The 12,141-nt window shown below is 35.4% G+C and overlaps 2 protein-coding genes across 2 annotated transcripts; one reads left to right on the top strand and one right to left on the bottom strand.

The window, feature by feature from the left end:
* The first annotated feature begins 1,000 nt into the window (after window positions 1-1,000).
* On the top strand, window positions 1,001-3,169 carry LOC18053104 (pentatricopeptide repeat-containing protein At3g29230). Its single transcript, XM_024191402.1, has 2 exons — window positions 1,001-1,724; window positions 2,051-3,169. The coding sequence occupies exons 1-2, from the start codon at window positions 1,062-1,064 to the stop codon at window positions 3,146-3,148; spliced, it is 1,761 nt and encodes a 586-aa protein (XP_024047170.1). The 5' UTR covers window positions 1,001-1,061; the 3' UTR covers window positions 3,149-3,169.
* Window positions 3,170-5,975: 2,806 nt separating this feature from the next.
* Window positions 5,976-9,788, bottom strand: LOC18053106 (formin-like protein 3). Its single transcript, XM_006447398.2, has 6 exons — window positions 9,633-9,788; window positions 8,380-9,088; window positions 7,826-8,288; window positions 7,520-7,725; window positions 7,060-7,295; window positions 5,976-6,858 (listed from the first exon to the last, which is right to left on the bottom strand). The coding sequence occupies exons 1-6, from the start codon at window positions 9,786-9,788 to the stop codon at window positions 6,001-6,003; spliced, it is 2,628 nt and encodes an 875-aa protein (XP_006447461.1). The 3' UTR covers window positions 5,976-6,000.
* Between the last annotated feature and the right edge of the window lie 2,353 nt (window positions 9,789-12,141).

Below are 12,141 nucleotides of genomic sequence, written 5' to 3' on the forward strand. Positions count from 1 at the left end.
TGACTACAGTAGTAAAATGCATTTTTAACTATGAATTTTGTGAAAAATCGTCTGTGAAATTAGATTAGAGATGAATAATTGAATAATATTATTATTACACATGTAGAAAAGATTTATTTTGTATTCTTGATGATAATTTTTTAAAATATTTTTAACATATGAAAATACGTCGAGATCAATTATAAATGTATTGAATATATTAGTGAATTTTTATTTTTGATACTTTTTATTTATTGATTTTTTTAAAAAAATTACAATATTATTTAAACTTAGGCGCTAAGTTTAATTTCTGGCACTGTCACTGGTAACAAGATAACTACTATTGAAAAAAAAATGAAATTATTGGAAGGCCTTATATCATCTCTGTAAAACAAATCAAATGTATTGGCTAGCAATTATGAAAAATTAAATTTTTACTCCAAGTGACTATACTCGTTTATTTGTTTCAGTCACGTACCTACGAGACCAAGACCAAAGTTGTAACCGATAAAAAGTGAATAACTTGACTAGTTGCAAATATTAATGATATTATTTTATAAAATTATTGCAACCCTTAGTTGCATGTAATGGATGGAATGTTGCACATACCTTGCAGATAGTTGGAACCAATTTTTGATGAAGAAGTTGGATTTTTCAACCAACGAATTGTTAAACTGCAGTTGATCGGGTCATAACCTGTTAGTCAGGTAACTTCTGTTAAGAGACGTGTAGCATGACCAACCATTAGATAATATCCAACGGTTGATTTGCTTAAAAAAAGAAAAAGAAAAAGAAAAGGAATGAGGTACCTGATCATATAGGCCAAATATTTGTGGCCCAAAGTATCATATGTTATTTGCTTTCAAAAAAAAAAAAAAAAAAGAGCTATGGCCGTCATTTTTTTTTGTAAATATTGTGCAGACTTTCATTCTTTCCAAAATGAAAAACAAACTGATATGTTTATAAAATTATAAATCTATAATATTTAAAATTTAAATGTTAGATTAATTCTATTATAACATAAAAAAAACACAAAACCGTTCAAAATAAATGCTTCGATTTTCAAAACGTAACGCGATATCATGAAGACACTCGCAGCTGCCAAATTCAGTCTAAAAAACCCACTTGTTTCCCTCCTTCAAATCTCGAAAACAACCACACATATCCTCCAAATTCTTGCCCAACTCACCACCAACGACTTGATCACCGAACCCTTTACGTTAAGCCAGTTACTTATGTCTCTAACGTCACCCAACACACTCAACATGGATCAAGCAGAGCGCTTATTCAACCAAATTTACCAACCTAATACTTACATGCATAACACTATGATCAGGGGCTATACTCAAAGCTCAAACCCACAAAAGGCTTTGTCTTTTTACGTCAATATGAAAAGGAAAGGGCTTTTGGTTGATAATTATACGTACCCATTTGTGTTGAAGGCTTGTGGCGTGTTAATGGGGTTGGTGGAGGGGACAGAGATACATGGAGAGGTAGTGAAAATGGGGTTTTTGTGTGATGTGTTTGTGGTGAATGGTTTGATTGGAATGTATAGCAAATGTGGTCACATGGGTTGTGCTAGATCAGTGTTTGAAGGGTCTGAGATTAAGGATTTGGTGTCTTGGAATTTAGTGTTGCGTGGGTTTGTGGAATGTGGGGAAATGGGGAAAGCGCGGGAGGTGTTCGACGAAATGCCGCAGAAGGACGCAATTTCTTGGTCTATTATGATTGATGGGTATAGGAAGGTCTGCCATTTGCTAGTAGAAAAATGTATTTTGGTTATTTAGAACACACTTCATATCTACAGGGTATAATTCGTAAAATTGTGAGTTTAAAAGGCCTTAGATTTCAATAATTTCATTTTATTGTCGACTATTAGAAGACAATTACCCTGGAAAAAGAAATGAAACAATGACCGGCAGATTCTTTGTTTCAAAAAAGCAGCTGCTAGAGTTTGTTAACTTTACTCACAAAATCCTGGCTTGCATTTGATTTATTATTGTAATTGTTGTTTTTTTGGCCATTTGTTAATTTCTTTATATAGGTTTGCCTTACATTTTTTTTTTTTCAGAAAAAGGGAGACATTTCTTCGGCTCGAATTCTTTTTGAACACATGCCCATCAAGGATTTGATTTCTTGGAACTCCATGATCGATGGGTATGCTAAGATTGGAGATTTGGTAGCTGCTCAACAATTATTTAATGAGATGCCAGAAAGAAATGTGTTTTCATGGAGCATTATGATAGATGGCTATGCTCAACATGGAAATCCTAAGGAAGCCCTGTATCTTTTCCGGGAGATGCTTTGTCAAGGTGTGAGACCTGATGTGATATCTGTCATGGGTGCAATATCAGCGTGTGCACAGGTGGGTGCACTTGATCTAGGCAAATGGATACATGTGTTCATGAAGAGAAGCAGAATCACAATGGACATGATTGTTCAAACTGCCTTAATAGACATGTATATGAAATGTGGGAGTCTTGATGAGGCCCGGAGGATTTTTTATAGCATGACAAAGAAGAATGTCATTTCTTATAATGTGATGATTGCAGGTCTTGGTATGAATGGTTTCGGGGAGGAAGCTCTGAAATGCTTTGCACAAATGGAGACGGAGGGAATTCCAAAGGATGATCTGATCTTCCTTGGTGTTTTAATAGCATGTAGCCATTCAGGTCTTGCAACTGAAGGATATCGCATCTTTCAAAGTATGAAGAGACATTGTGGCATAGAGCCTAAGCTTGAACACTACAGTTGTTTAGTAGATCTCCTTAGCCGGGCAGGTGAACTAGAGCAGGCCCTAAATATCGTAGAGTCTATGCCAATGAAACCTAATTTAGCTCTGTGGGGAACCCTTTTATTGGCATGTCGAAATCATCAAAATGTGACACTGGCAGAAGTTGTAGTGGAAGGGCTTGTGGAGTTGAAAGCAGATGACTGTGGCTTATATGTACTTCTATCAAATATCTATGCAGATGCGGGAATGTGGGAGCATGCACTCCGTATACGGAAAATGATGAGGAAAAGAAAGATAAAGAAGGAAACTGGAAGGAGTGTAATTGAGATAGATGGCAACATCAAAGAGTTTGTTAGTGGAGAAATCTTTGATGTCCAGAGTGAGGAATTAGAATTGGTTATCCAAAGCTTCGTAAAGACAACCATTGAAAGATGAATGTCAATCAGCAAGCCAACTCCATGTGTTCGTCCATGCTCAATTCTCCTCCATCTCATCTATTATAGACAAGCTCAGATATTTCTGGGTCGAAATTGGTTTGAGAAGAAAGTATGTTTTGACACCATGGACAACTCTGAATATATCTCTGGCATCTTCGCGATATGCTAATACAAATGGTCTTACTCTTAACACCCATGGTTTCTAGAATCTGTTGTTTTGTGATTTATTGGACTTCATCTTTGAATGTCACAACAAGTTACTGTCTAAATGACCATATCTCTTGCACTATTGCTGACAACAAATAAGAAGCATGGAAGGAAACCATTATTTATTGCAAGGCAATGCTTACCAATTGCAACAATAAGTCAGTTAAATGTTATCATCTACATTGTATCAGAACTCCAGATGCAGGAAGGCATACAAAGTATGTGAAAGCCTTTATAGGCAAGGAAAAGAGGAACAGGAAGTAGTGTATTCAAAGAAGATGAAAGGACAGCAAGTACAGTGACAAGAACAAGCCATTAATTATGTAACAGAATTTGTAAAGCATGTTTACCAATGCAATTAGAAGAGGTAGAATCCTAGAATTACATATCTTGCAATCTTCTAATATACCATCTGAGATAAATTTACATACCACCATTCATGGCCCGACTGTTGTTTTCGTTCAGGCAGCATATTGCAATGAATTATAAGTCTCATTATCTCTAATCGAAACATCTGCGCATATACCTTCCTTAGACTCTAGACCATTTTGTGGCTGTAAGAGAATTTGCTTCACTAACGTATCAAATCAACAAGATTAAACAGTGAACAGGATCAGAGATGAAACTGAGACCAAAAAAGAACATTGAATACATGGTACATATACATTCCCACAAAAATAGGTCAAGATGCCAATATAAATTAACAAAACCGCAACTGACTGAAGCAAAAAACCCAAGAAGTTACAATAGTTCTCTTCAGTCCATAAGAAAACAACAGGCCCTTACTCTTACGCTTGAGATGCCTCCAACTTATCCAAAACTAATTTAGTCTGTTCTTGAACCAACTCAAGCCTCTTTATATACAACTCCAGCATCTGCTGCTGCAGCTGCCTCCAGTTGTCCCCAATCTCATTAACTTTCTGACCATCCATCACTCCGATCCCAACATCGAGTGCCGCCAATCCATTTCCCCTTCCCAACTTCAGCATCTCTCGTCTCAGTAACTCACTCAATCGTTTCGAATCCATCTTGCTATTTACATTCTCTTCAGCCTTAGCTGTAGAATCCGACTTCGTTTTTCTACTCCTCTTAGTATTACCTTGTTTAGGCAAAGCCAGCTTATTGTCTTGTATAGGCAAACCCAGAACTACAAAGGGAGGAGGGTCGAACGTCTCCTTCTTCGACCGGGACCGGGACCGGGGCCCACACCCACTCGGCTCGCTCAGAGCAAAGCGTTTGGAGATGGGTTTTTTCGCTTCTGGGCTTTCGCTGATGATTGGCTTAATGATGAAATCGGAGATGTTGGGAGAAGGAGCAGTGTTTTCTGAGTAATCATCTTCTGCATCTGAAACTGATTTGCGATCTTTCAAAGGTGATTCCGGTTCCTGCTCTTTAACGGCGTCGTTTTCTTCTGATGCCTCTTCCTCGCCGGAAAATGGCGGAGAAGGGTGGCTTGTGGTAGGCTCTTTCCGAGGCATTGAGAGAACGAATCACCGATGCAGTCAGTGGCAATCAGAGAGAAGACTTATTATATTATACGAGAATGGAGTTGAGAGTTTATCTATTAGGGTATTGACCGGTGACTTAGAGATGACTGATGACATGGCGTTTGACCATTGGTTTGTTTGTTGACGTGGCGTGATATTACTGGATTGTATTACATGAAAGTATATGAAGTTTTAACGTTATCATCTTTAGTGCAATATGTAATAATATTTTATGTTATTATTTATATTATTATTAATTTTAAATTAATATATTCAAATATGTTAATATTTAAAGTATTTATTATTAGCTATATGAAAATGTTAATCAATTTTTATATATTAATTATTATAATATAATTAAATAATGTAATATTATATTATAGTTTTATTTTTATATATTATTTAAGTATTTATTATTAGTTATATTAAATTATTAAATAATAATCCAATTTTGTGTATTAATTATCAAATAATAATTATATAATATATTATTTAGTTATATTTTTAATATAATTAAAATATTAATATTTTACTAAATTGAAAGTTTATTTTTGCTTATTATTTTTATTATCATTCTAACTCTCATTCAGGTTTAGTTAACGCAACAATCTACTACAACCAAACACCCCATATAAGGAGGGATGCGAAACACACCCTAACGATTTAAATTTTTTAAGTTGTAGTGACAAATAATGTAACTTAGCAGTTGCTAGGAAGCTAATGAGTAATTAGTCTTTAATTAATCTTGCTTTTTCACTTGTGTGGATTCAGCATTCTTTGAAATTGGGCGAAGAAAAGTTGCAATGCAACATCATGCCATTAAAATTCATTGGAATACTTCCGATGCTTCCACGCGGGTAATGCTAAAAACTAAAAAGTGTCTACAGCAAACTAAGAACAGATCACATCTCCATTTTTGCCCTGAGCTTGACTACAATCAAGCTGCAAAAGTTATAGAGACAGAGAATAAAAACCAGTCTACATAGAAATATAACGTGTAAAAAAATCACACTCCACTAAAATAGAAGCCATTTCCCATTGAAGTTGGTTGTGAGCATACTTACAATTGCCTTGCAATACAGAAAGGGGAAAAAAAAATGGCAACAGTGAAAAGCCATATGCCTACCTATTTCAGAATCACAGCCACAGAGATGGGCTAATCACTCTCATCATCTGAACTGGAAAAATCCATCCGCCTATCTTCAATTGCTGGAAACAATTTTTGACGCATATCTGAAGATGGCTGCCGATTTTCACGTGAAGGAGACGATGTTAGAGTCTCCTTTCTTGATGTTCGACTAGGCTTTGTTGTGATTTTAACCTGTTTACAAGACTTATCTAGCATTATTAAGAAATCGCGAACAATTGTAAACAAACGTAAGCCCTCATCCTTTCCTGAATTGCCATGAAAGTAATCTGCTGTGCTCTTGACCAAAGCCATTATTCTCTTTTCTTCCTCTAATAACCATGCTATATCAGTCTCTGCACGCTCCAGGAACTTAGTCACTACATTATAGAACTCAGTTTTTTCATCCGTATTCTTCATCTCAGTTGCCAGGAATGCTTTTGTTTTGGTCAGTGAAGTACTTAGTTTTGATACTGTGGCTGTCACACTATCGGCATCTATAACTGCTGCCTTCTTGACATCTTCAAGTTCAGTGCTTAAACCTGAAACCACCTGAAGGCCAAGGATACTATATTTTTCTGCTGATTGAGGGCTTGAATCCTCAACGAATTCCTCTGACTTCAGGCTGGCGCTGGACGTACTATGGCTTGCTCTGGCTGTTCGGACAGCTCTAATACCTTCAGAACGGATGATCTCCTGAACAACGAAATGCAAAAGTGTGGTCTTGCCATCAGTTCCCTTAACATCAGCTAGTTTCAAGAGTGTGTCAAGCTTAAACGCTTGTGCACCCCCGCGGTAGGTGCCATCATTCATCCGATTGCCAGTTTTGAGCACTGCTTCTAAGAGTTTCAGGAATAACCTGCTGCTTCTAAGTTTGTCACAAGCTACCTGCCATTCAAGACAGGGCATTGTGAGATAACCACTATCGTCTTTTTAATATCCGTTAAAAATACAGAGATTGAGTACATTAGACGATGTTTATTTATGCAGCTTTCCTTAATCCATATGGAGAATTGAACAGATGTATATGAGAAAATGACAATAGTTTTTTTCTTTTGGCTCTTTCAAGTCCAAAATCTGGTATCTCACCTCAAGAGTTTTGAAGGAGTCTTTAATGCTAGACATATCCTCCTGATGAGAACCCATAAATATCAAAGACTCTATTCGTTTAAATGCAAATGGTATATCGACCAAGGTTTTGAGGAAGCGCTCTGCAGGACCAAGTTGTGAAATATCGCCTGGGAATAATCTAAGCTTCAGTTCCTCATCTGTTGTTGGTGCCATCTTCAACAATGTTTGGAGGAGCTCCAGCGGCAGCTCATTGCCTGCATCGATTAAACAAGAGCCAGTTATTGATTACTTTTATTAGTGTACAACATGGTATAACCACAGCAATTCGACAACTACAATATGAGACAGCAGGCTAAGTTTTGCACATTGGCTGATACACATGGATTGTCAAAGAGCACAGAACCAAGAAGTGTGTTTTATAAATGCCATTATGTGATATAAATTGTGGAAAATTCTTCAAAAAAAGCGAGAGAGAGACCTTCTTCCAGGGCATCAACAACTTCTTCTGATGTCAAATTCAGTGCTCGTAGAATAATGGACAGATTTTGTGCCTTCCTAGTATCAATAATTTGAATATACTGGGCTGAAGATTCTGAAGACACAGAATTGCTTTTGCCACATTCATTTCGGCTTTTAGTCGCAGGTTTATAACCAAATAAAGACTCTATCATCTCCTCGTTGAACCTGTTAAAGAAGGCCGAATATTTGGCATTTTTAAGGAAAGATATGGCATTATTTTAATGAGAAAAACCAAAGAAAATTTAAGGAAGATTGATGCTCTTACTGGAATGAACCGGAACTAATCTCATGCCAAACCATTGCATGATCAGGACTGGCAAGAACCTTATCCCAAAAGAATGGTTTTAACTTTGTTTTTGCAGCTCCGGACTCCCCTTCAACCTCATTCCCTTCACTTGATATGCTCCGCGCTTGACGATGAGGTCCAAGAGGAGAAGGTTTCTGTACACCAGTCATTGGTTTTGGTGGTGGAGCAGGCACTTTTGGAGGTGCTGGAGGGCGAGGACGAGGGGGAGGAGGTGGTGGTGGTGGTCCTGGAGGAGGAGGAGGCGGAGGTGGAGCTGCTAGAGTAGGAGGTTCGTTTGACGATTGAGCTTCAGTCATTGATGAGCCACTATGAGGCTTCATGGATGTACTATGAAGTAGAGAGTGAGTATTTCCACCGTTATTATTAACTTCTTTCTTACCAGCACTTCCTACACTCATAGACTGCTGTGAGGAACCTGAAGCTTAAATTCCAAGAAGTAAAATTATAAGTCTTGCTTCCGAAAAGGAAGATATATGGTGCCAATAGTAGTACAGAACTTGATAAATGCATACCAGCAGATAAGCTTGAGTTGAGAAGAGGTCTGTCATCATTTTGTCCTTTTACGGGGTCAATCCTTTTGCTGCGGCTCTTCAGACAACATAAGAATAACAGTGCAACCAAAGCAAACGTTGTCACAGCAGTTGCAACAACAGCAATAATAATTTCCTTATGTCTGACATCATCATCCTGGTCTTTTTCTGGTTGGTTTTTGACGATGACTGCAGGAGGAGCCTTTTTTTTAGCAGTAGGTTGTGGACTAGGTGAAGGACGTTTGTTTGGCGAAGTTGGTGGTGAATGAAACCGAGGTTTTGGAGAAGGACTGCTTGCAGGTGCCCCTTTTCTTTGCCTTGATGGTGCTGGCGTTGCAATTGGAACAGATATCGGTGGAAGTGCAATAGAATCAGATACTGGTGGAAGCGAAGCACGCTTTGTTGCTCTCTCCGCAAATAGCTCAGCAGACAAATATCTTCTAGGAGCATTTAGCCAACTGACAAGCAACTGAGCATACTCAATGGACCAATGCGTAAAGCTGGCCTCTTCGCTAGAAACATGGAAATGAAGGCTTTTCTTTAAGCAATCCAAAAATGTTTCTTTTGTCTGAGGAGGCAGATCATTGATGGCTTCGGATATTCTTCTTGTTGTTAAGAACATTGATTTCAGTTCAGCGGTTCCTTCCCCGCCAACTAATTGGTTCCTGCAATGAACAAATGTCTGTTCTACCTGCGATTAAAATGATCATCAAATTTTGCTAATTATCGTATATGCAGAATTGAACAAACTTTTTAAGAGTTCAGTTTAAGCATTTTAGAAATTTCCTCAATTCTGCTTTAACTACTGCTGCTTTCTCCTCAATCTTGATTGACATTCTTGGTGTTCTTGAATCCCTTGATAATATGAAGGTGAAGTGAATGAAGGTACAACAGGTTTAAGATATCTAGCTACCTTCACATACACTAACAAGACACACGAAGCAAAAGGAGATAAGCTTGCATTTACCTTTAAAGATTATACAAAACGAAATCACTACATAATTTTCCATGACAATCTAGTCACCATTTAATTAATCGTCCATTTGTTTTTCTGACTTATATTTGCCTAGCAACATAACTTTTTAAATGAAAGATTCCTTACTACTTTCAACTCGAAATGTTGCAAAGAAAGGACCTTTCCAAATTCATCCCAATATCAAGTTCGACAAATGGGTTCAGACGTTATGGGTGGCGTACCTGGACAAAATATTCAAAAAGGGACAAGTTTCACATACCATTTTATCATCTGTTACAAGATCATCTCCTGCACCTCCATCTCCATCGTCGAAAGTTAGAGGTACCCTTTTCCTGCATTCTGTAATATTGGCTGTAGCTAATGCGCAAATCAGAATCACAAGCACTATACCATAACCAGAACTTTTCATTTCCATGGCTTATTTTAAAACCATCCCATTCGCGTACATTCTTTCTCATTTCATTACCAACCAATCTTCTTCAAATACATTCACCAATAAAAACAAACACAGCACAACAATATTATTCTCCTTCTTCTTCTACTTTCAAGCCTTTGACAAATGTTAAAATCACGTACCAATGCAAATGTTAAAACCAAGTTAAGACATTAACCATTGCAAGTTCTCTTGATCAGCAGAAATCAACCTAAAAGCCAGAAACTAGTGAATCAACGTGAATAGACATTAATTTCCTCGAACAGATTTCCTGTTGAGAATTGTGTTCATTCAAATGTTTCTTGAATTTCGGGCGAAGACAGGGAGAGACAAAATTACGCGTAAATGGAGACGTGAGGAGAACGAACAACGTGGGACACACCAAAGGCAAGCCCAGTTTGTTTCTCATTTACGTTATATTTTATATATCCATCTATTTTTGTATTATTATGAAGATAATGTACAAGTCAAGCTAAAACTAAAATTAGCCCCCATATTTCTTCCTTTACGTGTATATACAAAGGCTTTTTACTAATATAATGTAATAATAAGTTCTACTGAGCCTCATTTTTGTGAAGTGGAAGAAATTAATTCTTTTAAATAGAGTTGAAATTTGACGAGGACTTTGTTATTTTAAGCATGTTTGACGCTTTTATAGAATTTGAATTTACCTAAATTTGTTTATGCCTTCATTTTCAGCAGGGGTGAGATCATGCCCCTGCTACAACTTCTATGTGAAGCTTTCTCAAACTGAACATTACGCGTGTACTAATTGAAAACCAACACATATATTCAATAAAACATTAATATTTATTTTGTCAGTCTAATAAAATACTTATGAATCTTAATTAATATTTAACCACCATCGATCATCTCAACTTTTCAGATGTCATCTTTATAAATATTTTATTTTAATTTTTATTATTCTTTTTTAACATAAATTTAATTATTTTTATATGAACATAACGTAAGACTAGTCAATTATTACCTTTAAATTTATAAAAGATTATAATTTCACTTAAAACCTTAAATTTCTTTGAGCTACCTCTGTTCAAATGCCACTATAAAGATTTTTATTTAAATAAAGAAAAAATAATTAAATTATAACTAAACTACTTTATATGTAATTGTAGTTGCATTTAGCGCATGCAACAAATCTTTAAACTCTTAAGCAGAATGGACGAGTTTAGTCCATAAATATCATCAATTTCTTTATCAATTTTCATTTTTGTTTTCATTACCACCAAATTGAATCCTCTGTCTTCTTCGCAATGACTACATCATCAAAATCTTCACTATAAATTATTGTGTCATTAAGTACATTCCCTAAAATTCATTTTAGAAGGGCGCTTGACAAACTACCTCAATTCTAGTATATTTTTCACACTTTGACCAGAGTTTGTCTCATTTTATTAGCAATAGCTTGCAGTCGTAAAATTACCAAAAAATTTTATGAATATTTGGTACTATCGACATAGTAAAATAAAAAATAAAAAATAAAAAAATTAAAATGAAAATGTGCTTTAAAAATGAGTTAATTACATTAAATATATTTTTTGAGACTAATCCCGCTCAAGCCTTTACTCTCACTTCCTCATACTCACTAACTATCAAGTTGCCAATGGTCAGATCGCCAATATTATTCATTTATCTACATATATAATTCAATAAAAAAATATACTTTATAAATTTATTTACTTCACTCTTTGCAACTATTTTTTTGTTTGTGCTATTGTGAAAAAGAAATTTAAAAAATAAAAATTCACTTCCTCAGATAAATTATAGGTTAAATTATAGGAATTGAAAACCAACATTTATTTTAAAAAATTGTAAGATCTATTAATCAATAAAAATTAAATAAACATGGACTAAAAATTATATGTGTGTGTGTTTAGTTATTATATATTCATGTTTAATATGATTTTTACTACAAATTGATATTTATAATATTTTACATATTTTTTAGTTGTTTGAGATCCGCTTTTTTTGTTGTCGTTCTTTTATGCCTGACAATTATTTTATAACTAGGAAATAGAACCGCACTTCGTGTGGCTTTAAAAAAATAATTTAGTATTATCTTTTTTTATTACTTTGCACTTGATGAAACTGATAAAAAATATTAATTATTTTTTTTAAGATGACGCAGCCTTATAAAACTAATGTTATTTATGAAAGTTAATTATTTTTTTTGTTACATTAAAAATATATATTAATGTGTATAGTTAAGTGTACACAACCTTTTCATTAATAAAAATTATGTTCACACTAATCAAATCTCTATTTTTCTTGGTATTAACATACTCCCACATCTTACAAAACCTAACCCTTATCATCC

Source organism: Citrus clementina, unplaced genomic scaffold, assembly GCF_000493195.1.
Source record: "Citrus clementina cultivar Clemenules unplaced genomic scaffold, Citrus_clementina_v1.0 scaffold_2, whole genome shotgun sequence".
Classification (NCBI taxonomy): domain Eukaryota; kingdom Viridiplantae; phylum Streptophyta; class Magnoliopsida; order Sapindales; family Rutaceae; genus Citrus; species Citrus x clementina.

Excerpts from the sequence above, each read along its gene's own strand:
- LOC18053106 (XM_006447398.2), bottom strand. The coding sequence starts at position 9,788 with ATGGAAATGAAAAGTTCTGGTTATGGTATAGTGCTTGTGATTCTGATT. Across the intron at positions 8,289-8,379 it reads CAACTCAAGCTTATCTGCTG|CTTCAGGTTCCTCACAGCAG; the intron begins GTATGCATTTAT and ends TTGGAATTTAAG. Across the intron at positions 6,859-7,059 it reads ACTCCTTCAAAACTCTTGAG|GTAGCTTGTGACAAACTTAG; the intron begins GTGAGATACCAG and ends CTTGAATGGCAG.
- LOC18053104 (XM_024191402.1), top strand. The coding sequence starts at position 1,062 with ATGAAGACACTCGCAGCTGCCAAATTCAGTCTAAAAAACCCACTTGTT. Across the intron at positions 1,725-2,050 it reads TGATTGATGGGTATAGGAAG|AAAAAGGGAGACATTTCTTC; the intron begins GTCTGCCATTTG and ends TTTTTTTTTCAG.